The sequence below is a fragment of the Dermacentor albipictus genome, chromosome 1, assembly GCF_038994185.2.
Source record: "Dermacentor albipictus isolate Rhodes 1998 colony chromosome 1, USDA_Dalb.pri_finalv2, whole genome shotgun sequence".
In the NCBI taxonomy this organism is placed as follows: Eukaryota; Metazoa; Arthropoda; class Arachnida; order Ixodida; family Ixodidae; genus Dermacentor; species Dermacentor albipictus.
Genome location: NC_091821.1, coordinates 477,146,722 through 477,173,418, shown reverse-complemented (window position 1 = coordinate 477,173,418; position 26,697 = coordinate 477,146,722). Strand labels below are relative to the sequence as shown.

At 44.5% G+C, this 26,697-nt stretch overlaps 2 protein-coding genes across 4 annotated transcripts; one reads left to right on the top strand and one right to left on the bottom strand.

Annotated features, from left to right (window-relative positions):
* The first annotated feature begins 72 nt into the window (after positions 1-72).
* Positions 73-26,385, top strand: LOC139059540 (uncharacterized). Of its 3 annotated transcripts, none has more exons than XM_070537964.1 (3): positions 73-211; positions 14,521-15,087; positions 26,268-26,385. In XM_070537964.1, exon 2 carries the CDS (start codon positions 14,629-14,631, stop codon positions 15,073-15,075), a length of 447 nt encoding a protein of 148 aa, XP_070394065.1. In that variant the 5' UTR covers positions 73-211; positions 14,521-14,628; the 3' UTR covers positions 15,076-15,087; positions 26,268-26,385. The 3 variants fall into 3 exon arrangements, with proteins under 3 accessions (XP_070394065.1, XP_070394068.1, XP_070394069.1); XM_070537967.1 differs by lacking the exon at positions 26,268-26,385 and adding an exon at positions 23,274-24,026; XM_070537968.1 differs by lacking the exon at positions 26,268-26,385 and adding an exon at positions 17,674-17,802.
* On the bottom strand, positions 3,840-13,370 carry LOC139054523 (prisilkin-39-like). Its single transcript, XM_070531613.1, has 4 exons — positions 13,310-13,370; positions 9,526-9,590; positions 5,483-5,632; positions 3,840-4,367 (listed from the first exon to the last, which is right to left on the bottom strand). The coding sequence occupies exons 1-4, from the start codon at positions 13,368-13,370 to the stop codon at positions 3,840-3,842; spliced, it is 804 nt and encodes a 267-aa protein (XP_070387714.1).
* Positions 26,386-26,697: the final 312 nt, after the last annotated feature.

Sequence of the window (26,697 nt, the reverse complement as noted above, 5' to 3'; positions counted from 1 at the left end):
ATCCTGTAGCCTGCCACTGTAAAAACACAGACTACGCTGAACCCACCTGGTTCGGGAAGGTGCCAACGTCGGCTGCGCAGTGGGCTGCTACTTTGGCTCCCACGCGACCTTTAACACTTACAAAAGTGGCACCTTAGTCTACTTTAGCGGCATTTGGCAGTGACGACGAGGGCGTCGGAAGCATCCTAATCTCGTCTTGCCTTCATCGCAGGTTAGTGCAAAGGACACATTCATTATACGTATTGCTATTAGTCGCTTGTTACTGCTGCCAAGTGTTTCGCCAACTTTTGCTGTTTTGTGCGCCAACTTATTGAGTGTGTTTCTTTGGCTGTAGGGGGAGGGGACACAAGTCTAAAATGACTGGCAAGGAAGTGGCAAAAATGAAAGTGGATTTCAAAGCTGATTTGGCAAAGTTCAAAGTAGAAACCAAAGCTGAAATCAAGCTATTTCGTGAAATGATAGAGCGGGAAGTGCGAAATGAAATTCGAGAACTAAAGAGTGTGAAAAGCAAGGCTTAGTTAAAAGCCTCTAGTTTGCACATGACTCTATTAAAGAGCTTGAGGGAAAACTAAACGTGGCAATCGCTAAAAGCAACAACCTTGCTGCTGAAAATGAGACGCTGCGATCAATGCACATTGTAGCGCCGTGGTTTTAAAGCGCGCCCGTGGTAGAGAAGCGGAAGGCGATATAAGCGTGCGTGGCCATGATACGCACACGACAAACTGCCTTAACATATTTAGACTTGAGGGAAAGCTTCGTTAACAAACGATAGCACAGCAATCAGCAGTCGAATATAATTATAACCCTAATAATAGCTGTAAATATTCATCTCATCTATGGCATCTAATACGCACGCTGTTGCTTTGTCTCTGCGTGTAGTAGTTAAGAGAGCCGGTTTAATGGCGGAGAAGAAGGAAGGAAAGGAAAGTCTCTGAAGCAAAATTTCAGCGCCGTGGTTTTAAAGCGCAACCGTGGCAGAGAAACGGAAGGCGATATAAGCGTGCGTGGCGATGATACGCACACGACAAACTGGTTTAAAATATTTAGACTTGAGGGAAAACTTCGTTAAAAAATATCACACGGAAATCAGCTCTCGAATACGACGAGAGAAATTATTGAGACTTGGAAAATTCCTTTGAAATAAATATGGTTTGCGAGACAAATGCTCGTAAGTATCGAACCTCTTCAAAGATGCGGGGGAATATGCGCTCACCGAGAGGGCATCGTCCGCACGAGACCACCACCAGGCACCTTACTGATATACCTTATATATATATATATATATATATATATATATATATATATATTCATCTCATCTGTGGGATCGCATGCGCGCGCTGTTGCTTTTGTCTCTGCGTGTAGTAGTTAAGAGAGCCAGTTTAAGGGCGGAGAAGAAGGAAGGAAAGGAAAGTCTCTGAAGCAAAATTGCAGCGCCATGGTATTGATAATTTTCTATATATATATATATATATATATATATATATATATATATATATATATATATATATATATATATATATATATGTATATATGTATATTCATATATTCATCTCATCTATGGGATCGCATGCGCGCGCTGTTGCTTTGTCTCTGCGTGTAGCAGTTAAGAGAGCTAGTTTAAGGGCGGAGAAGAAGGAAGGAAAGGAAAGCCTCTGATGGAAATTTAAAGCGCACTTAAAGCGTAGTATTAAAGCGCACTCGTGGTATAGAAACGGAAGGCGATATAATCGTGCGTGGCCATGATACGCACACGACAAACTGCCATAAAATATTTCGACTTGAGGGAAAGCTTCGTCAACAAACGATAGCACGGCAATCAGCACTCGACTATAATTATAACCCTAATATTAATTGTAAATATTCATCTCATCTATGGGATATGATGCGCGCGTTGTTGCTGTAACGGAGTGTTCAATAGCTGGCCGAGCTGTCGCACTGCAATTTCCGAAGTCCTTCTTCTCAAGGAGGAGAAACGTGGGTATTCCAGTAAATAGTGATCGATCATTTCTAATGAGTTGCGAAAATAATACCAAGGGAAAATTACCAGACCAAATCGGTGCATCTATAAATTTGGGGCGGGACTCAGCAACGCAGTCTCGTTAGTGTCGCTTTCGTCTGTCTAGTTTTGGAAAATTTCCATCTCCGAGGGAACAGTAAGGGGTGTAGTCCTGAGGGTAATGTAAGATTTCATTTTGATGTTAAAAGGATATATCTTCTAAACCTGACAGACGTGATAAAACCGGTCGTTGGAAGAAGGATCAGCACAGGGCCGCTGATAGAAGCCTTGGCCAAGCTGTCTGCAGCTTCATTAATAAGTATGCTTATGTGCTTGCACCATGTACCTATATTAAACGTAAACTACGCAAATGACTTGGAGCCAGTGTAGTGTAAGCATTATATTCACCCTTCATCTTGTTCACCTCTACATATTCATCATCATGGGGAGCGTCTTCTGCTTCAGCGCGTGGCCTGCTGTATAAGGCGTCTAGGTATAAAAGCTCCCTCGCAGTATGCATACACGCATATAATCAGGTAACTATCAGAGGGCTGAGGAAATATGAGATTAGAGGGCTGTAGGCAATATTCCATAGATTTCATTTATCTATAAAGTGTGACCATATAAAGTTCGGTACAATCTGTTTGAAATACCTGTTATGAGGGCTGTACACATCTTGGCACCCTTCATAGTGGGTGGTAAGTCAGAAAAAACAAATGAAGGGTATAGGTGAACGCTTTGGCTTGGCGCTTTTTTTCAGTGTTTCAACATAAGCACGATTGTTGTAATCTCTTCAAAAAGCTGGCACCTATTGGGGCTTACCTTGATCCACGCAATAGTCGTCGTCTGCCGGTATTGTGATTCCTGTCTTGAAAACTCTGCGCTCCGTAACTGCCTGTCCAGAATTATGTGTCACGGTGATAACGCGCATTCCTTTCGTAGCCTGGAAACACCGGGCTCACGACGTTAAGCAAAGGAAACGGTAGCAAGGCAGACGGCGATTATTGTTGTGGGACAAGATAACAATAAAAGGTTGCAAACTTTTATAAGAGTGTAGGGCGTGCCTAAAAGTGCCTATTTTAATAGGTGCCAGTTTACACGTTCAGGGTGTCGTTGTTGCAAAATGCTTATTTACCCGCCTTGTGATGTAAAAACTTGCTGTGTACGATTATTTGTACCACCCAGCCATGCTGAGCACAAGACCTAATGTTTATGCAGACTTTTCGTTGCGTTGTATACGTAAAAAAAGAAATGTCAGTCTCAATTTAAAAAGCCGTTAATAAGCAGACTTTTCGTGTTTTGCTTGCAGCGGCAAGTTGGTACAGCACCACATTTATACGTTTTTGGAACATAATTGTGTTCAAATATAAGCTATATATATAGCTTATATTTAAGCTATATTATAGCTTATGTATATATATTTGAATATAGTTCAAATATAAGCGATTCTACCCATTCACTGTGGTACACGGAGCTAACAAAGTGCTGATCCTGAGATAAACATTTACTCGCCTTAGAACTCAAGAAAGGTATACCTTGATTTCCACCAGTAAGTTTTGCCTTAGTGCGAAACAAGTAATTCGGAATGCGCAAGAGATAATCTCACCACTAAAGATATATGGTAATGGTCACGTGTTGCTTGTGGAAAGAAGGTAATGGTTTCTTGAAGATAATCTCTTGTGATCTTTTTTTACATGCAGAATGTTAGACATCTGACTTTGAGATTCGCCTTCTGTTCTCAGCTATTATCTCTAGTTTGGGACAAGCATTTTGGCCGTAATGTTCCCACTTTATTTAGAAAATAACACCTTGTTTTTAGCGCATAGTTCTGCAGATCAGTTCATTAACGACGGCGGCGGTACCCGCGGTGAGCGGAAGGCCAACTTCCGTATCCAGCAGGGGTTCCGTAGACACCCGGTGAGTTGAGCGCAGCGTAGCCGGTGGCACCATAGCCGTAAGGTGGTTGGCCGCCGTAAGCGTATCCGCCGAGTGCTGGGCTACTGGCAACGTAACCCTGACGTCCGTACGGGGTGTATCCGTAGCCTCCAGGAGCGCCTCCGTAGGGATTGTATCCGTATCCGCCGTAAGCTCTGTAGCCTCCAGCGTTGTAAGGCCCCGCCGCCCTAGCGACATAGGCACCAGGTGCACCAATCTGTCCACGTCCTGAGGGAACCGGAGGGACGACTGGCGCAGCGTTGAAGACGGCGTCGGCGCTGGCACCAGGGGCGGTGCCCGGCTCGTTGGTGTCCACGGTAGCACGGAAGCCGTTCGCATCGGCCACGTAATTTATCCGACGGTAGAGGCCGTTGACGTCACGGTAGCCGTACGAGCCTGTCCTGGCGTTGTTGGAGTCACCTTGCTCGGTGCGGAACTGCTGATTTCCGTACTCGTCCACGTTATCGTAGCCGAATATTTACGGCTGAGGTGGCTGCAAGCCAGAAGAAGAACGAGATTTTTTCGCTTGCAACACTTACGCAAAGAGAGAGAGAGAGAGAGAGAGAGAGAGAGAGAGAGAGAGAGAGAGAGAGAGAGAGAGAGAGAGAGAAAACGTAAAGCAATTGTTGCCTGTTTTGTGACGAAAGCTTAGCAGCATAATCCTGAACCCATAAAATCATCTAAGCCTCCCAGGCATGGGTTTGTCACTAACATCATTATGAAGGACGAAAAGAAAGAATGCTAAAATTCGTACCGCACAGTTGTACCAGAAACTCTATTAAGAGCCTGCTCGCGAAATTAGCCTTGTGAAGAAGGCTTGTTCCTTCCGGCAGAATGTTTGGCAGGTAACAGGTGCATTCTTTACAATATGCCGTCTTTGCTTACAGAGAACCACAGTCCTCGAACAACGTATTCGTGGGAGCGGAGTTCTCGAATAATTTATCAGCGCAATACGTACTGTCACCCATCGTTAAGCTTGCTGTACCGAGCTTTATCAAAATGTGCTCACAGTTTCTTGATCACGGCCGGCTAGGTTAAGATATGCAGGACAATGTCGATATTATGCAAAAAATTGTGATTTTAATGTTCAAGATAACGCGCTTTTATGCGCATGTCAGGTGAGCCCGCGCAAATAGCCTGGGGAGACTTTGAGGCATCAGTTGTTTTCTATATAAAGTAATGAATGAAGGGGCAAAGCACACAAAGCAAAATATTACGCTCTATTTAGCTGGCAACAGCGAGAGGGAAGATTCAATCAGGGAAAAAGCGGTGAGGTTGTCTCGGCAAGAAGTAGAGCTGCTTTCAGCAGTAGCCTCCCGCGCCAGCAATTCTGACGGTAATTTAACGCACTAGTAGCTAGTCAGGCGAGCCAGATCATGGCCCAATATGGTACAGACAGAAGTACAATGTAAAAGACGTGATTTCATAAAGCGAGATATATCGTTGTTACCGTGCGTGAGAAAATATATGCACTCATATTGACACCAGCGTCAACCTCCAGAGCAAGTGACCGGAAGTATTGCATGCGTACAGAGAGCAAGTGACACTCACAGAGGCATAGACATCGTATCCTCCGTAAGGTGTCCCCACAGCAGCGTAGCCACCGAAGCCGGCGCCCCTGTATCCGGCTTGTGTCGGCTGCTGGTAATGGTGGTGTAGGCCGTAGGCTTCCACGGCGATGTACACCAGCAGCACTTGCAACTGGGATTAAGAAAAACAACGTTTGTAATCTACAAAAGCTCACGTTGGGCCTCGCCCCAGCTTGATACCTGCTCACCTGTTAAACGCACTGTGAAACAGCGGTATGTTAGCTAAACTTCGAGCGGGCGATATGCTACAGGGGCCCTGAAGCACTTTTCTATCATAGAAAGATTTCACTTGTCAAGCACGTCTTTTCACGTATTTCATGTTTAATCATTTTTAAAATTCTTCGACTAGAGTGTAATACGCCGGTTCGATTTCGGAGGCCATGCGCAGATGACAGCTAAGCACCACGAAAAGGTGAAATGATTTTGATGGCTTTTTTATATCCCATGCGCGTGTGTTTTTCATTGATTTACGTCAAAATTAGCAACATGTGCTGCTCAGACTGCTCTGACAATCACTAAATCAACCAATAGCGTTGGAAGGTTTTAGGTGCTTTTGATGACGCTGCATGACGGCATTGTGGCAGCCATTCCAAGCGATTTTTCGATTTATTTCAGACGGTACTCTAGATTACCTGCTGCATGGACTGTAGTAATATTTATCCAACATGTACACAGTAGCGTCTGCGAGACATGGGATACGTTTTCAGAAAGCTTTTAACGGCCACTTTAGAGGGCAATTATTATTCGTTTTCTCTTTCGTCTTTAGACCAGAAAGGGGCTCTGACTGCTTGATTGGTGCTGTAAATGGTGCTTTCAACTTTTTTTTATGCGTACACAGAGTACCCACCTGTAGCTTCCAAACAGAATCATGTGTCAAGTGAAGAACTTGTACCTGTTATCTTGATAAGATAAGTGTTTGCAATTGCATTCCGGAGGCTTCTTGTGCTCAACGGCTTGGTGCAGCCGTACTTTATGCTTTGACGTTTAGGCTCTCATTTTTCGCGAAAAACCGAATCTGTTTGTTTCAAGGGAAGAGATCACCTTTCTCTAAGACCTCTACATTTGTTGATGGAGTTAGCAAAAGTGAATTGAATATCTGTTGATACAAAGAGCCCTTTAAGCCTTGAAATAAACCACGCGCGAATTCTTCATTCGGGGCTTATGAAACAGAGTGGCTCCGTGCAATCCGCAAGCATTGTTGACAGCGCTCGTCCATGTTGAGGGAAATCGAGATGGTTGATATGTAAGACCTTCTACTTTTTTAAAGATTTATTTCTCCGTTGTGCAGCTGCTAGCTATTAATTTAAACTTTCAATCCTCGGCGGCTGCATTTCACTTAAAGTGAAATGTAGCCTAATTTAAGGCCGAAATTAAGCTGCAGCTGCCCACTGCAGCGTATTTCATATCCGCAATGATTCTTTGGGACGTGAAATCTGATTATGCATGAGCCAATCAGTTTGAACATCTAATGGTGCATAAGTTATGGTAATGATGGACATACCAGGAGGAGGTAAAAAGTACAACCATAGGTATAACATGAACATTACAAACAAAACTGGAAAAGATAACTAATGAAATTAGAACACCACAGAGAGAAAATGAACGGGAATATAATGCAATGCACTAGCACCCTGCTGACTTTCTTGATAGGCATGATCAGCAGAGTGAACAGCGCGAAATCTGTTCACCCTGTTCGCATAAACATTTGTCATAATTAGACCTAATCGAAGATGGAAGGACCCTTCAGGCATCAAAATGCGCATATAAGAGATTTACAGCTGCTACGAAAGCAACAAATTTGTACGCAACAAGGCGTTTTGTTAGGCTAGCTGGTTCATAATGCCGAATAAATTATTGCAGCGCAGGAAAGAAAATGCGGACAAGACAGGGAGCACTTCTGCGGCTACCTGCCCTTCCCACATATTTTATGAGCTCATATAATGTATTCTGCAACATGAACATCATCACATGTAGTAATTGTTTCACATGCAACTATATATTGAATAAGCTCTCCCACCACATTGCGTAATTCATCAGAAAGGGAAAAATAAGGTAGCATTCTCTAAATGAAAGTGATGTGCACTGAAATTACTGCCATATAAATTCTCACCGTTGCAAACATTTTTCCTTTTACGGAGATCCCGCAGGTTGAGCCAAGATCGCTCCTGTCCACCGAGCGACGTTGAAGCGACAGCAAATGTTTTCTGGCCGCTTCTCCTTGGCAGCTGGCTTTTATACACCAGCCAGCGACACTTGTCCGAATGCTGCGTCTGCGTGACACGTAGTCGCAACTTATTTTGTTGGTTTGCACTCGTCGCTTTGCTTTCGCATCTTGCAAAACTGCACTGTCGTGCGGGATGGCACCATGAGTCCTCCTTCTACGTAAAAGGCGTGTCTGCTTTGAAGCAATTCTCGACGTCCATGTCAAGAGTGACTGCATTATTTTGAGCCACGTTTGGAAGCAAGGATTCAAATGTTTGAATGTTTTAACTGTCTGGAATGGATTTCAGGTGCATTGCTGCAAACTTATGCATTTCGTTAGCCTACTCATTAACGTGCAGCAATCTTCGATTGGCAGTTGACCATATTAAGCAGAATTTAGAGCTCTGTGGCAGTTAAGTATATGTCACCTGCAAGAAAAGCCGCTCGACAACTCTAGCCGCAGGAGATGTCCAGGTGCTAGAAATTATAATTTCAGTTATTCTGAGCGGTGCTTTCTTTCTTACCATTGGGTAGCTAATAAATTATGTGAAAGAATTGAGACGCTCGTGCTGCAAACCGTTATTTTGACCTCGTGTTTCGGTATAATTTAATATCCGCATTCAATTCTATTTCTAAATTTCATCATTCGAACTATGCACAAATAGGAAACGGGAGGTGAGTCGGAATCGAACGTAATACTGGAGGTCAGTGCTCAACTGGTCGGACTGGTTGCAGTGATACAAAAGAAGCCCCACGTAGCACCTGAAAGTTATTGTTATATGAATGACTGGATGATTTGCTTCACTTCATCTCATTTATTTACTCTCAGGGTTTACAACATTACAGATTCAAGAGCGCAATACTGTGTAATAACATGAAGTGAGTAGAAATGGTGGTCTTAAAATTCTTGTCATTGGTGGCGGCGACGATTTGGGCGAGAATGTGGTTCCAGTACGTGCTTCTGGTGGGTACAAAAGAATGAAAATACATATTACTACAATGAGACGCAGCAACTTTGAACTCATGGTCGTTGCGAAAAGAAGTAAAAGAGGGTGCTGTCAAGATTGAGTTACTTAGGACAAGGTTGAGACGGTATATTTTATGAAAAAGAAAGAGTTGAGTAAATTTACGTCGAAGTGAAATGTGGCGCAAATTAAAACATGAGTCCATTGATGTGACACTTGCAGTGCGGTAATGGCTGGGTAAAATTAAACGAGCAGAACGGTTTTGGATGACTTCTATGTAGAGCGATAACGACATAACGTGTTGGTCCCAGACGGAGTAGTCATAGGGAAGTTTTGACGGACTGGTGTTTTATGCAAAAGTACTTTTGGGCTAGTAGGTTCGATCGAGAATTAGCACTTTATGTAAGCAATGGAACGATTAGAATTAATGACTGTATGTTCAATCAGGGTTTCTGATGAAAAGTTCTCGGAGATCTAAACGCCAGGGTGTTTATAGTCGCTGACTTGGAAAAGGGGATCGTTTGTGCGCTACAAAAATCGTTGCCCCTACACATCTGAAGACGTATCTTTTTCTTTACTGATCTCCATTGACCGTCTGGCGCGCCAACAACATTTGAAGTCTCGCCGCAAGCATGCAATGTGGCGCTGTTGGTTGCCCGCATACTTTGGCGTGGCCGGCACCTTGAAAGCCATTCAAGCTCCTAGAACAGCTTGCAATGGCTCCAGTTAGCCCTTCCTCATACCTGAATACACTTCAAGACTGATGGTTCGGTCTCACTTAGCAGCTCTACAAGTGCCGTTGTCATTCCGGCTACGAAAACCACAATCAAATTCACACTATGCCACATGACAGCTTCAACGGGGGCAGAGCTTGCTGCCCTGTGTGCTGCTGTCGAATATCTCCTGCAAGACACACCTCAGAAATGGGTCATTTTTTGCGAATCTCAGGTAGCACTTCAGAGTCTGCATTTTGCCCTATATCATAAGACTCATGAGCATAGGGCTCATAGGAGAAGACCACCATCAATGCACTGCTATAGGACACGGAATTACGTTCCAGTGGCTACGTGGACACATCGGCATTGCTGGCAATGACCTCGCCGATGAAGCCGCCTGGTCTGCCCATCCGGATGCCTGACTAGTTTCAATCCTCTTATCAAGAACAGATGCTGCAAGAAAGCTTCATATTGTGGCTAAAGCTGCGACACACAAATTCTGGTCTTCTCCCAACCTCCAGGAATGTCATCTTCATAGGCATCCATCCTTAAAGGTACAAGTGCCATCAAATATTTACTGCTTTGAGGGGATATTATTGTGGTGCCTCTGGCTCGGGGTTGCATTTACGAAGGCCAACTCGTTACACATCGCAATAGGGAATACGCCCATGGGCGACACTTGTGGAACCACAGAAACGATTGAACACATCCTATGTATTTGTCCCCAATACGACGTCGAGCGTGTCGTCACGTTCTCCGTACAGCACTGAACCCGCTGGACTCTAGACCACTTTCCGTAATGAATATCCTTGGACCCTGGGCGGACGCGTCGATGGCACAGAAAGCCACGAAAGTGCTCTTAAAATACCTGAAGTCAACAGGTTTTGGGCTCCGTGCGTAGACTCGGTGCGAACCTTTCGATGTGCGCGACACTGTGCTCGCTCGCTCTCTCCTCTCCTTCTCTTCATCCCCATAGCCCCTTCCCCCATTGCAGGATAGCAAACTGGGCGTGTGTCTGGTTAACCTCCCTGCCTTAAACTTTCTTCTATTTTTCCCTCTTCCTCTCCTCACATCCTTTTCTAGGCGTGGCGCTGCGGTTGTTGAGTCTGCTGCGTTGTGGAGCACACAGCCTTTATTCCGATGTGGCGGCGCGCTGCCATACGAGCCCCTTTCGTAAATGTTCCTCTCGAAATTGATTTGTGTCACGCGTGCGTGCACATGGTTCCCTCTCAAGTTCGGCTAAATGTCACTTCCCCATTCGATTGCGATTTAAGCTCTGCAATATTGCGCACGTAGAGTTAATGCGAAGACATGGCTTATGTAATTAAACTTGAGCTTCACAGGCTCACACCTTCGAGGGCCTCCTAAATGAGTTTCTTAGGCTGCGTCCAGATGAAAGCCTGGAACTGCTAGGTGAACTCATACTTTGGGGAGGGCTGCCTCACAAGTGTTTGTGCAGTTTTCCGGCGCGAGTGGATTGCCTGAAAGAGGCTGGTTTTCCGCACTATATCATCACAGCTGTGGCCAAAGGTCTATATAAAACCACAAAACGCGGGCCACAGAATGACCAGTTTTCTTCACCGGAAATTGCGCGAGTGAAGCAGAAACGCGCAATAATATCGTACATGCATGATATATCTCGCATTGACTGAAGAAGATTGTCCATAACGCAAATGTAAGCGTCATCTTTTCAGCGTGAATCAAGCTGTCCAGGTTGTGCAAGGCTAGCTACTGCGGTTCTGAGAAGCCCAGTTGCCGGACAAATCGCAAGGGAGGCTATGTTCATTGTGATAACAATATCGTGCATGAAGTGCCCATTTCGCGCGGCAAAAAATACGTCGGCCAAACGAGAAGGTGCGTAAATGATAGGTTGCGCGTACACGCAAATAATGTGCGAACTAGAGGAGTGGGGCATCTGGCTTTTCAGGGCAGAAAGCATGGGTGCAGTGCTATGTATAATAAGTGCACTGTGATAGGAAGAAACCCAGCGCAAACAACAGGTGAGATTTTTGAAGCGGCGAAGATCGCTAGTTTGGTAAACACTTGTGTTAGCGCGTCTTCAATAGATCTTTCAAAAGAAGAATTCGATTTTTTGAACGTGACACAGAGGCTGGCTTGATGGTTATGGCATTTCAATGTAGCAATTACAAAATTTTTTTGGCTTTGCATGGTCGCTTTTTCATCTTTGATATCATCCTAACTTTCCATTATACATGTCTCGTTGCTGTCTTATTTGATTAGAAACCAGTACATATGCGCATGCGTACGCTGTTGTCTGTTACCTATATATTTGTGTACTGTTTAGTAGAGTAAAACAATTGTTGGAAGTTAGCGCTGTGTCGGCATCGTACCTCTGTCTCTGGTACCTTTTCGTGTGCTAAGAACCTAAAAGTTATGAAATACCAACATGCCCAAACCTACGCTCTTTCAAGGGGTAATTGGACATCGCAGGGAGAGGCCTTCGTCCAGCAGTGGACATAAAACAGGCTGATGATGATGATGTAACCTGTTGACGAGTTCAGTCCCCCTACGCCGGGATGTTCATGTGTATGTCTATGCAGATGGGATCATTTTTTTTTATTTGAGGCAGCAAGAAACATCAATTCTCTTAGCCAGACATCAAATCCCTTTGCCTTGTTTTTGCAAGCATACAGTCGAAAGCTAAAGACGTGGCTTTCGAATCTTCATCTTTGACCAAACCTAAACAAATGTTTATACCTTGCCTTTCCATTTCCGCACCGATACAGTTATCCTTAGTATATCATCGAAGAACCATTCTTCAAGTATTGACGATTAAGTACGTGGGTATCACGTAAGACGGAAGACTTATCTGGTGTTCTCACCTAGTAAATATTGCAATGAAAGGGAGATGAAACGTAGTTATACTACGCAGGATCAGTAAACGTCCCTCTGGTATGTGAAGTGACACACTAATCACGATTTACCGTATGTACGGACCACCGATTCTAGAATTTGTCTGCGCTTTGTTTCCCGGAAGTGCAAAATATAAAGTAAGACCACTTGCTCTTTTAGAGATAGAAGCGCTTGGACTATGTTTGGCTCTCCGTAAATTCGTTGCTAACAGTGTGTTATACCAGGAAACGCGCTTACCTTTTCTTCAGAATAGATTCCGCATGTTTATGGTTGAAACATAGTTAAGAAGCTATGGATATGCTATACGTCGTAAATAATATGCATTTATTTCTGAACCTATTTCACTTTTTCAGACCACATGGCCACGGTTGCATATACCTCAGATTGCCTTTGTGCAGGCACAATTAACACCTTTAACTGTTCATGTTAGGGCAGTGATTACGTTTGATAGGCCCACGTTGTCACTCATGAATGAATAATGAATGAAACACTCTCTTTGAAGAAGTCCTTCTTAGTCGGGAATCTCTTTAACGTGCTTTCTTGCCTTGGAGTTGGTGGGACAGCAAGATATTTTCTCTGTCGGTGACCTTGTTCGTTTAAGAGATCGGGGTTCCATATCTATATCTTGATTTTCCATACCATTTGTGTCGGAGAGATAGATGTGGTAGATTTTTCAGAAGTTGACGGCTTCGATTAATCGTTATTCGTGAATGGTTGCGCGGTTGATGTTTCAATAGCTGGACTCCAGGGTAGACGCAACACCAGATCCTCAATATTGGCTCTATTACTTACTTGAAGCCACGGAGCTAGTTGTGAGCACAGCACCTGAACAAGGGAGTCGCTGAACAACAATGCGCTCCATTGCTTTCTCCAATGCCTTTTCTACGGAAGCTGCGACAACGTCAGATTGAGTTTTCCATACACAACGTTTGACCAGGATACCCTTGAATCCTGCTCTGAATTTTTCTAATGGTCTCCCGACGAGAGCATAGACGTCCATCAAATATTTCAATAATATGCACTTCTTTTTACCTTGCAGGGCAATTAGGCTCATCTGCAGGGTGGGGACTACTGTAAAGGCAGCAGGACTCATTTCGGGAAGAAGTCATTTGAATTATGGCCTTCTCCACAAATTCGGCATCGTGTGTCAGACCTGCATCCTTTGATGCGGTGCCCAAACCGCCAGCATTTTAGACACTGAAGAACTGGAGGGGATAGAGGCTCTACTAGGTATATAAGTGGCCATGATTTGATTTCTGATGGGCGGTTTATTCCAGCAAAAGTAGCAATGACTCTTTCTGTGTTAATGCGCTTAGTATCATCGACGCGGCTGTAACAATACACAGCAATCACGCCTGCCGCTGAAAACATTTCCAAAATTTCTACCGGACATAGACTTATGGCGATACCGCGATCTAGGCCTTTGGTACATGCAAGGTGACAAGGAATGAAACTGCTCACCGGATGTGTCGCAAAAATATCGCGCTTCAGTAAATCTTAACCCAAGCCTGGTCTGACGAGCAGCAAAGAATGCCCTCTCGCCCAAACTGTCCAACCTAGGTGATTTGTTGAAAATTGGCCGAAGCCATCCGGAGTTCAGTTTGAATTGTCCTGGGATTCTTCATGCGAATCACTCCGCCATCACTCGGAATCGAAACCACAGGTACGCTGCTCGTTCCACTGCGTAAGAAAAGCTCCACCGGAAAATCAGAGTTAAGAACAGAAGCCGGCCAGGTGGAAGCCGCCTGGCCTGGCGATGAGAGTGTCATTGTAGAGAAATAGGAAATTACTGTGGCAAGTTAACATATATTGAAACAATAGGTCAAATACAATTACGTTAAAGACGCACATTAACAGAAAACCGCCAGCTACTTGACCAGAACCAGTGTTCTGGAGCTCAGGTACAGGCACGCTTCGAACATCCACACCCTGCAGCTCGCAAGGTCACTGCTAATTAAACATTCGCATCAAACTGTTTTTTTTCTTCATCGCAATGACGAGAGGTTGGAACTTAGGCTTGTGCTATCTTTATTTTATATCACATACTTATCTTTATTGCGACGGCTGCTACCTTCTAATTATTGATGTTGAGTGTTGCCCATTATGTATTTGTGTATGAGAATTATGTCGAAAGTGGCTTTTTGTGGATGCAGGCTGCAGTGGTTTATTATAAACTCTTTATACTCTCCTTGTTTTCATTGTACTTACTGACCGATTTTCCAAGCACACCAATGTCTTTCCAGCCATCATCAATTTCCTTGATGTGCGCGTGGCACTCGGTACAGTGGAAGAAGCCAGCAATCTTGCAGGACCGCCGTTTTTGAAGACAAGTGTTAATCATCTGCAGCGAGATGACTTCAAAGCAAGGCCCCACAGGTGCAGGAGTACGGCCTCCACACCCTGCCATCCTCGCTGCAAGAGGCGAGAGGCAAGAGTCTCCACTGCCAGTGCTGCAGCATGGGGCGGTAGCGGTGCCAGATATTCCCGGTCCGGGACTGCTTGCCCAAGATGCTGGCGCAGGATCTGCAGCTCCAGCTGTGCCCCAACCTACAGAGGCGCTTTTCACGCCGCCGCAGCAACAGCATGCCCACCTGCCGGCGGGTGCAGCAGGCACCATGGCCGCTGCACACCGGGCCAAGATTTCGAAGCACAAGACCGCAGACCCGGAGCACCGGGTGGGGGCCAAGCAGATTAGGGCAATAGCAATTGTCCCCGAAGAGGTCGAGCTGACGGACGTGCACCTACGCGTGTTGCCTGTGACTTTCGAGTCGCACCACGCGGTCGCTGTCGAAGACTAGCCTCAGGCAGGGGTGAGTGAGCTGGCTGGTCTATATAAAATTTGATGCAGGTAGCTTTTGTTTTGGACAGCCTGATCCGTTAAGGGCTGTTTATGAAGTCCATAATCCCAGCGTTGTGCAAAAACTCTATGACGATACTGAACAGCGCCAAATAGAGACGAAAAAGCATTAGAGTGGAATGTGCAAGCATTTACCTCTCAAGTACTTTTGTGAAGAATTAGCTGAACTTTCTGAAATGCATCTAGGCAGCAGCGTTTCGTGTAGGTTATGCAGAAATCCGTCACACTTCGTTTACGCTTGAAGCAACGAGAACGAGGCCGAGTTTGCGTGGTTTCAAAGCAAATCGTGATGGTATTCGAATTTATTCAGTTCAGTTTCAGTTTCAGTTTATTCATCATTCAAAAAACAATAAGTAAACAACAAATAGTATGCATACGAGGGTCCCAAAGTCAATGACTGCAACGGGACCCTCGATTCTAAAATGAAAAGAAAGTTGTGCACATAACGTGGGTTAAAGCAGCAAATATAAAAAAGTACAAGGAAAACAAATAAATGCGGGTAATGCAACGCATTAGTAAGAGAAAACAAAGAAAAAAGTACACATATCAAAAAGCATAATTCTACAGAGAACATGTTATAGGACCTGAAACTATTTACAAAAAGAAATAAAGCATCTTGACTCATGTTTGAATACATTCAAAGATGGCGTTAGCTTAAGTGAATGGGGTAGGTCATTCCATATTTTTCAAGCGGAAAACGAGGATGCGATTCTCCCATAGTTTGTGGTATATTACAGTACAGCTAATAGGTAATAAAAAGTTGTAATTATGCGCAAACCTAGTGTGGTTGGTATGAGTAATTTGTAGTCCACAAATTCGTAAGGCAGCTGTTTGTTAAGTAATTTAAGAAAGAAAACACTCAGATGATACTTAAACAAGCCTGATACAGGTGGTGTAAAGTTTGCCTGGAGTAATGAAAGAGCAATTGAGTAAAAGGAACTGTTGGTGATTATGCGGATAGCTTGGTTCTGTATCTTTTGAATAGACGAGAGGTGGCAGTTTTACGTTTTTCCCCAGGAAGGAATACCATAGGTGATGTGACTGTGAATGAACGCAAAGTATAAAGATAATGATGCGTGTTCTGAAAAAAATGCAGGTGATTTTATGAGAGCTCTTATGCCGAAAGCTGTTTTCTGTTTAACAAACGCAATATGATTAGTAAATTTCAAGTGAGAATCTAATTTTATGCCAAGGAACAAAACACAGTCAGCTGCAGGAATAAGGTGACGGTCGAGAGTTACTCGGGGGAAAAACGGCACGATCTTCTGCTTTGTTTTAAATAACATGAACTGAGTTTTGACAGTTTTAAATTAAATGATTTTAATGACACTATTCAACAACTTTTGCTAGTTCATTGTTCAGTTTGACGAGTAAGGTTGGTAAAGAGGTATCAGACATGTAAATAGTGGTATCATCAGCATATAAGATGGCATTAGAAAGGTCAAGAACATCGGGTAAGTCGTTAATGCAAATGCAAAACAGCAAGGGTCCCAGTATTGAGCCCAGTGATACCCCTTCATGAACAACTTTCGACTCGGAATAAGCGCTCCCTACACAGACTGTTAGCTCACGGTCATGTAAGTAATCTTTAAGAAAAGTTAAAGCTGGACCTGTTATACCTAAAGATTCTAGTTTGGCAAAGAAAATGGTATGATTCAGAGTGTCAAAAGCTTTAGTAAAATCTAAAAATACTGACCCAACAAATTTACCACTGTCAATAAAACACCTTATGTAATCGGTTAAGGCAATAAGAGCTAAGCTGATCGAACTACCAGGACGGAAACGGAATTGGCAAGATTTCAACAACTTAAACTTTGTTAGGTAACAGTTTACACGTTTCAGAAATAATTTCTCGATAAGTTTACTAATATAGGACAAAATAGAGATTAGGCGATAATGAGACACAAGAGATTTATCACCTTTTTTAAAGACTGGAATTACTTTTGCTTTCTTAAGCCAACTTGGAAAGGTGCCGCATTTAAATATTAGATTAATTATGCTGCATAGTGTTTCCGCAATGCAAGAGGCAACAAGTTTTAAGTGATAGGCAGAGACATTATCTAAACCTGGGAAGTGTTTTTTTAGATTTAATATAGCAGAACAGACCTCATCGGCTGTGACGGGAAAAAGAAAGAATGTATGATTGCAACGGTTACATGGATAGGAAGAGGCTATCGGGCTATTGCTGTACACTTCATGGAATTACAATGACACCATACGTTATCAGAATTAATGGACAGCCAGTCGCCTACGAGAAGACCCACCGCTTTCTAGGGGTAATAATCGACCGAGACCTTTCCTGGAGTCCTCATATCTCCTACCTAAAAAGGAAATTAGTCATGATAACCCACGTGCTCAGATTTCTTGCGGGAAAGTCATGGGGTGCGTCTGTGAGTGCGATGCTCCAACTCTACAACGCACTGTTCCTCGGTCTCCTGCGCTATAGCTTACCTGTACTGGGAGGGACCGGTAAGACCAACCTCCGTGCCCTCCAATCTGTACAAGCTCAAGCTCTGCGAATTTGCCTTGGTCTTCCCAGATGTGCGTCCACGGCAGCAACAACAGCCATCGCGCATGACCACCCCATCAACACGTATCTTCAAGTCGACACTTTAAGGATGCATATCAGGCACTTCGCCCAACTTCCATCGCATCATCTCGCCTCCCTTCCTGCCGCTCGACCTCGTTCAGCGTTTAGCAAGATTATTGCCGCCAACCATGGAACTTTGCCGTCAAACTTCACGCCTGCAGCACGACCATCTCAACCGCTGTGGTGCCTCCATCCACTCCAGGCTCTTCTTGTTATTCCCGGTATCAAAAGGAAAACAGAGATGTCAACTTTCGCCCTCAAACAAACCGTGCTTTCAGTGCTACATGAACAGCACAGAGGACGCATCCACGTTTACACAGACGGTTCTGTATCCTATAATAGTTCAGCTGGAGCAGTGGTGATTCCCACAGAGTGCGTCACCCTCAAGTTCAAGACATCTCACATTACATCTTCGACAGCTGCAGAACTCGCAGCTATCAGTGCTGCTCTGGAGTTTATTGTTCAGAAATCATCACATTCATGGTCCATCTTATGTGACTCAAAGGCAGCTCTTCAGTGTCTGATGTCCCCTTTCAACCATGGACCAAATGAGCAACTAGTAGCAGACATCCGACTACTCCACCATGACGCAATCAACAAGGGACACAACATCATCTACCAGTGGATACCGGGTCACTGTGGAATTTCAGGAAATGACAGTGCGGATGACGCTGCCCGGTCGGCTCATGATGGCGCCCAGATTATACCCATACCGCTGTCAAGGACAGATGCAGCCACAAGTCTTCGCTCCCTCGCCCGCGAGCTTACACAGAATCTGTGGAACGCCAGTGAATTCGCGAACGCACGTCTCCACAAATTGGATCCACGTCTGCAACTCCGCCTACCACCAGGGTTGCCACGAGCGGAAGCAACACTTCTGTGCCGCCTGTGGCTCGGCGTGGCATTCACGAACTCATATTCATTCCGCATTGGAATGGCCGACAGCCCTACTTGTGACACCTGCGGCTGCGAGGAGACGATTGAACACCTCCTTTGTGACTGTCCCCGTTACGCAGTGCGAAGAACAGTGCTCGTGACCGCTCTCGCAAAACTGGACAATCGCCCCTTTACAGAGGAAAAAGCTCTAGGACATTGGTCCAGACGGGCTTCGGCACTCAAGGCCTTAAGGGCTTTGTTGAAGTTTTTAAAGACGTGCGAACTGTGCGACCGCCTTTGAACGTTGTAGAGCGTAGTTTCACGTTTCTGTGCGAATTTTCTTTTTTTTCCCTCTTCTTCTTCTTTCTCCTTTCATTCCCTTTACCCCTTTCCCCAGCACAGGGTAGCCAGCCGGCACTTACACTGGCTAACCTCCCTGTCTTTCCTCTCCTTTGTCTCCTCCTCCTCCTTCATGGAATTAACCACTGAATGAGTTAGCTATGCAAGGCGATTAAGTGCAAGTGTCATGTTTATAAGTTATTTTATCAATGGTTCTACTAGCCTGGGGTGCATTTAAAAAGTCGTTGAAAAGTTGCCATTGTTTCTTAGGATTATCTTTAGCTGTGCAGAATTCTTTCTCATATATAATTTATTTTATTTATTTGTACATACAGCAGCCCCTATATGGGGTTATCGCAGGAGTGGGTTAGACAAAGAAAATCATAAAAAACCAAGTAAACAATAACATTAGAAATTCACAAGAAATAAGGCGGATGACACAAATAATAAAGGCGATTTGATTTTTTGAGTAGGTCGTTCAACATGGTACTCTATTTTTTGTAGCGATGCGCTAGCTTAACATTGAACGGCTGTTTTTTAGTCTTCCTGTAAAGATTATCTTTTTTACGCATGCTGGTTAACAAACCTTTTGTTATCCAGGGATTACGTGGAAATTGAAACTTTTTTTCTGCATTTGACAGTTGTAGTGCTAGGGAGCGCAGCTTTAAAAAGTAATGAGCAGAATTTTTCGAGTGACTCTTCAGGATCACATAGATTACCAATTGATGACCAGTTGGCACTATTTATTGTATTAACAAAGTTGTCCCGGTCGAACCTTGATGTGAAGTAACTAGTGTCATAGCAAGGTTTTTCTGTAACAAAGGTAACGAAAATGGGAAGATGACCTGTGATAGACATGTCAATGACACCCGCACTTGGAGATGGCGTGAAATGGCTTAAGGCGTGATCAAGAAGAGTATTAGTTCCAAAAGCGGAAAATCTAGTAGGAGAAGTAATTAAAGACTCACGCCCGAATCCAACAAAGCAATCTCTATATGATATTACTGAACTATTGTCAGTATCCAGTAAATTGATTTTAATGTCACCAACTAGTAAAATCTATTTATTTTCAGTTGAAACTTTATGAAGAATTTAGGAAATGTTGGGCAAGAAATCAGGAATAGATGAAGATGGGGAGCGATAAATGCAACCAATGATTAGGCCATTGCGATTACTAGAAGGCGACAGGTTAGTTTCGATCCACACTGATTCACATTTAAATACGTTTAAACATAGGTCAAGCCTACGTTAGTACTTGATTTTCGATGATGTGAAGATTGCCGAACCGCCATGCCCATCCAATCTGCGGTGACAGTATTCAGAATGGAATGACCGAAAACCATATATATTACCCTCAGAAGAGTCAAGCCAAGCTTCGGAAATGCACAAAAATGAAAAGGAATGACCAAGTGACTCAATGAAGGCAGTAATGCTATCTTGGTGTTTGCATGAACTTCGCGCATTGATGTGTAGTAATGAGTAGTTAGAACCAGCGAGCAATGATTTTGTTTCTGATGTTGAGAGCAATGCCTTAGAGGAAATGTTGTCAAGAACAGATTATGAAAATGACAAATGTTGCGAATTGATATCTACGTGAAGATGCGCAGATCTGACTGGGAACTTATTCTGAAGACCCTGCTGTCATCAGTCTTGCGCGCCTTGATATGGCGATTCTCGTTCCAAAGGTAACGCCATTTCATTTCATTTTTTTGAGGGAAAGCGCTTTGCGGAATAGTCATTTGTTGTCAATGGTCAGGTGTTCATTGACGTAAATAGCGCTACCGTTGCTTCCTGTCAGACCTATCAGAGACGTACGCAAGCGTGCTTTTCAAGCTTTCTGAAGGAATTCGTTTTTCCTGTCACGAGAACAAAAACGGGCGATGATGCTTTTTTCTGGTGTCTTGCTGGCAACGCGATGAACTGCGTCTATGTCTGTCGATGCAATGGGGCATTCAACAACTTCTGTAATTGTGTTCAAAATGACAGCGAAGTCTTCGCCCTGTGTACAGGGGATGCCTTTGATTTCAATGTTATTTAGCCGGTTGTACTGTTCCATTGCTGCAATCCTCCTGGCGAGCGCTTCGTTTTCGGCTCTCAAATCTTTGTTTGAATTTAGTAATTCATCGACAGTTGTCTCCACTTTATCGTATTGGTCACTCATGTGACGCACACTGTAAGCCAGAGATGTAAGGTTAGGAAGACCCTGGTCATCAAGCTGTTTTGCAATTTTAGAAGCAAGTTCATCAACGAGGTTATCAAGCTTGTTATTAAGGAGTGAGTCAAGTTGCTCATTTCTTTTAGCCAGTACAGCATTTGAAGGCACGTTATATAGCCCAGGCAATAACCAAAGAAACACTAGTGAGCAGCAGCCGCTGCTCACTATGGTAAGAAATAACGTAAAAAAACCAACCTGCAGCGGATAGGTAGATAGTTTTTCAAAAGGTGTCCTAATTCCAGCGACTGCTACTCACAAGTGAACCGCGTGCCTCAGTGGTTCCTTTTATAGCCGTTTCAAGGCAGGCAGTGCAGGCGCAGTGGTGCTCAGGGGGAGGCGCAATAAGGCAGCACGTGCAGGCAGGAGAGCCACAGTCGTGAGTCCCGTAGACCCTTTTTGTCACCCTGAGGCCAGGCAACGCAGGCGCAGTGGCTCCTAGGGGGAAGCGCAGTTAGGCAGCACGTGCAGACAGCAGTGCAGCTGCACGCGGAAGAAGGCTGCGGAAGATGGTGACAGCAGGAACCACGAAGTCGTCAGCGCTGCAGTGGAAATGTATATAGATTTTTAAAAGATGCCCTAATTCCAGCGACTGCTGCTCACCAAGTTACCGCACCTTTCCATATCGGTTTACTGGACTGCCCAGCTCGAGGATAGCGCACTCTAAACATGTCCGCCGATCTCTATGATAGTGCAGTCTGAAAATGCGTGCTCTTCCCCTGAGTATGTGCATTCTAAAGAAGGGAGGGGAGTAAGACGATCGCGACGAAAACAAAGCACTGTTTTTAATTTATATCCACAGAAATGTCAGAAACATAGCGATGAATATCTGTTAGTACAGTTACAAAACCTCTCGCGGCTCATACTCTGATCGCAGACAGCGTGTGCGCTCATGTATAGTTAAGGAACGGGGGCAGTGTCTGGTGACAGTGGCTCCTTCCCGCTAGCAACAGGCTGCAGCGCATAACAATATTCTACAGCCGTGAAGTTGACCCAAAAAACTGTCATTATGCAGCGCACTCCCCAACACAGCTGTCGATCCGAAGCGAATTGAGTCAGGCCTGCACTGCACCTACACCACCGGCGAATTTAAGTCTCACTTCGGCTAGCTTCGCTCATAAAAAGGATTAGATGCGGCTGCGCTGCATGACGCTGTTCTTTCTTGATTATTTTTTGGCGTATGATATGGGGTAATCTTCGGGAGATTTATGGCCCTGTCCATGCAATGGGGAATATTGGTTGGACTTCGGGAGTATCATCGACAAATCGAGAGAGTTGCCAGGTAGTGGTCTTTGAGCTTCGGTATAGTTTATACCACCTGCAGTTGTTTAAACTGCGCACAAATTCAAGTGCACGAACGTTTCTTACATTTACATAGACTTGTTTCAAAATTAACCCGGTTTCAAACTATCGGAGCAGGCAGCTGAACGCGCCACCTCGTGCTCAGTAGCGGAACCCCATATGCACCAAGCCGCACCATGGCGTGTATCTCTGTGGACCATTACTGAACTTATACGCACACCGCGGACATTGGCAGAAAGGCGGAGACTTGGAAGTAATCAACACTCGTCGAACACGACATCGCCTCTGGAGCCAGTGTTCCCAAAAGAGAGCTTGTTTTCGTCGCTGCTCTCGCGAAGGCAAAGCTCGTTGTCGAAACGCTGGTTGCGGATCACATACCTTATTCGATCGCTGTTCTTCACTTCGACGCACGTTGTCACATTTACACGCCGGCTTTATCGCTATTGGATTAACGCAAACGTTTGGGTTTGTTGGTGTGATTCGTATGGGTAGTTTAGCACCTAACACGGAATCAGGGATTTACAAGAGATATATTTTAATTTCTCAACGAGTGTTACTCCTTGTAAGCGCTGCGCGAATCCTGCCGGGCCTTGAGCCCGTTTGAGCGAGCTCACCTGTTTTGTGCGGGCCACGGAAATTGGCTATAGCGTAAGCATGACCCAGCTATTGTAATGGCGCCGTTCAAAGAGACGGGACGCGTGGCTTGTTTCTCACTGCAGTCGCTCGTTACGTATAGCTAAATTGCCTGATCATTCTGTGTAAGGCATGCTAGCAATCTCTGCTTTCTACTACATTCATCGGCGGACAATTATTCGCGCAGCAACAGCAGCCGCCACGCCGAAGCCACGGCCGTGGCCCGTACGCTCGTCCTCGTGCACCGCCTCCAGTGTGGTGGGCTTGGCTACCGCTGCAACGTCGGCCACCGTCGTTGTGGGCACCCGCAATGAGGGCGCCACTGGAGAAGCCCACCCTGTTCTCGGGCAGCGCCAGCGCGGTCGTGGTGCATGGCTAGATACAGCCGCCCCCGCAGCAGCAGCAGCGCGCAGGCGTAGTTCGTGTGGAGGAAGGTGCCGTAGACTTTTTCTGCGCCGGTTACACGATAGCCACGCTCATTTTCTTGCTGCTCTGGCTATATTTGGCCATTAGCGCCACCTACCGGAGAGGGCGAAGCGTGGCCACCATCGCGGAATTCTCGACGATGGACGCTGACGAGCGGGAACTGGAGATGTTTCTCGGTGCCCAGGAGGCCGCTGCCACGACCCAGTGCGTGGCTCGTCATACCGTGTCGAACGCCTCGGACCAACACAGCGCTGCCATCATAACGGCGGCTGTTTAGGTTTGCGCTACGTACCGGAACTCAATCTCCACATGACGCTTTGACGATGCAAGATACCTGGAGCACTATATTGATCCACTCTCTACTATTCCTATTCTTATCTAACCTTTGTATGTAATTTGGTGTTGACTTAGTTTAGCCTCTTTTCTCTTCTGCATTGACGTTTGTCCTCTTTCTTGGCCACGACACACTTTAGCAGTCAGCCCCGACCGGCGAGACAGTCACAAAGGCCGCGAGCTCCACTCCTCTATTCATTCACTTAAAACAATAAAGGACGCGGGTCCATCTGGTGAATTTGTGGTCTACGTGATGCTTAGCAATATTTACATACAAAATAAAGGAGGAGAAGCGTTGCTGATTGCGTCCATGAATTCAAGCACGCAGACTAAACAATTTTGATGTTTTTTTATTATGTTAACGCTAGTAGCTCAAAGTTAGTTTTCCAGTGATCAGTCTTATGTTGTTCACTAAGCTCATGGTGAAGAGGCTATAGACCTTTAGAGCTGGTCTTGCATTTCCCAGTTAACCTATTTGAGACTCCGTTTTTTCCTGCAGTAAGTTTGGCAGTTTTAAGCTTTCATAATTATTTTTGCCAAATGAGGCCAAATATTCTTATTGTAGCAAATCTTCGCTATTCTTTAGTACTGCAAGTGTATTCGCGTAGCGCCGCAGCCGCCAATATTGCACCTCAATAATGATATCGAACACAGTCGCCCGACGAAAGTGACGACAACGAACAGAGGCACGCGCAAGCTATGAAGAGGACTGGCGTGCATGTGGATTTGCAGGGACGCATTAAACTTGCTCGACACAGGCCGCAGTGTGCAGCTTTGGAAAATCTTAATACAACTAAGGCATACGACAGTATGCAGCATGTCATTCTCCTGAATATCGCAAAGAGCATGAATTTTCCTCCATGTATTACAAATTGAAGTTGTGAATTCCCAAACGATAGAATTTTCTGTTGCTCCCAAAGCGGCGTTTCGACGGCAAACATAAGTTCAGATGAGTTCCACAAGGTTCCATTTTTACACCCACTTTGCCTCTTTGATATTATGACATTCAATGTATGATCACGTACACGTTTATCTTTACACGGACGGCGTTGCATTCTTTGCGTCAGGGAGCGACATTCGCCCATGCTACAAATATATTTATCAATATTTGAAGATTGGCTTGAAGATTCTCATATGCCAATAAGTGTAGGCAAGAGTACCGTGACTGCATTTCACTTAACTATGCCGGCTAATGTTTCCCTCCAATAACGTCAAGAGATAATCCCTCAGCATAACTTCTTGAAATATGTAGGCGTTATATACGACCCGAAACCTCGCTGGCGCAACCGCATCGAACACGTTACGTCTATCGCAGCGCCCGCTGTTGGCATGATTCGCGAACTCGGCCGCCACTTCTTTAGGCTCTAGGCATTACGGTTTGTAGTGTGTATGTTCGACCCGTATTGGAATTTCGGTGCGTTTCGCGGTCCCCTGTGCCAGCATACAAGATTAAGCTATAGTTATAGAGTGAGAGGCTATGCATATTTGTCTCGCTGGGCCAAACGTTGTTGCTAATGACATATCCAGAAGCCCCATTGCCCAATCTTGTTTCCAGATTCCGGTTTCTACCAGTAAAAGGCTACCTAAATATTTACGTTTCTTTATTGAAACGATCGCAGTTTGTACTTATTAAGGGAAGATCTGCGTTGTTTGAGAAAGCAGTGTCCCCTCCGTATAATACGCTGGTTGCTTATCGTGCAAGAGCAACTAGGACCATTAAAAGTTCGGTTACGCGATAGTACTTTCCCCCAAAACGCCGTTAAATACTCTTAACATTGAATTTAACTATATATGTCCTTAAACTACTAATTTCCGACCCATTAGATATCTAAGCGGCCTGTTACAAGATCATTTAGCGTAATTTAAAATCACTAGTGTAATAGCGACGGATGCATCAATGTGGGAAGAGAAAGCGGGTGTGGACCTTATTTCTCGGGTCTTATTCATTGCGATTTCCCGATGTCACATCCATGCTTGCGGCAGCATTAGTACCAGTTAATTTAGCTTTCCAATAACAGCTGTAATAGTGACCGATTCATTGTTAGCGTTCACAGCACTCACCTCATCCTCAGACAATACACTTTTTCATGTATGCTACCTCAATCCCTTCGAGAATCCGTCCGGTGCGCTTGATATTTGTACCAGGTGACCGTGGTTTGCTTATAAAATGAAACGGTCGACACACTTGAGCGCACATCTCTACAAGGGCCAGTAAAGTCCCGACTTGTGCTTTCATCACGGGACTAGATTTAGAAAATGTTCTTTTTCAATATGCTCTGCAATACAGATATTCTAAACAACAGACTTTAACTATTTGCTTTTTATTTGGGAAAATCAATGGTGTGCCACACGTAAATTGGAAATCAGTCTTAGAAGATTAGGATTCCGTATTTCACCAATCAATTTTTATTTCTATCTGCAGGTTTGGTCTGGCACCGTTCCCTCTGTACCATATCTGCAAACGTTCTGAAAACATCGATCATGTTGTATTAACCAGACATTGATGTACAATCAAGAGAAAAAAATAAACTGAAAACATTCTCTTCTTCAAGGCATCCACATTGAATTTTTGCCACAGGAATGTATGCGTGGCTTTCTGCGAGTTCCTTTGTCCCACAAGGCGAATATCGGGTCAAATTACTGATTCATTAATTGATGTACCGAAAAACATCACTTTGAAATTTATTAAAATTTAGTATCTTCGAATTTGCTATCTTTTCACGAAGGATACGTTTTTCTCCAAGATAAGAAAGTCTCTAACAGTAGTTTTTCTAGTTTCATTTCTTTTGTAGAATTCAAACTATTTCCCTGACCTATAATTTTTCTCTCATGTTTTCTCCCCACCCGCCGTT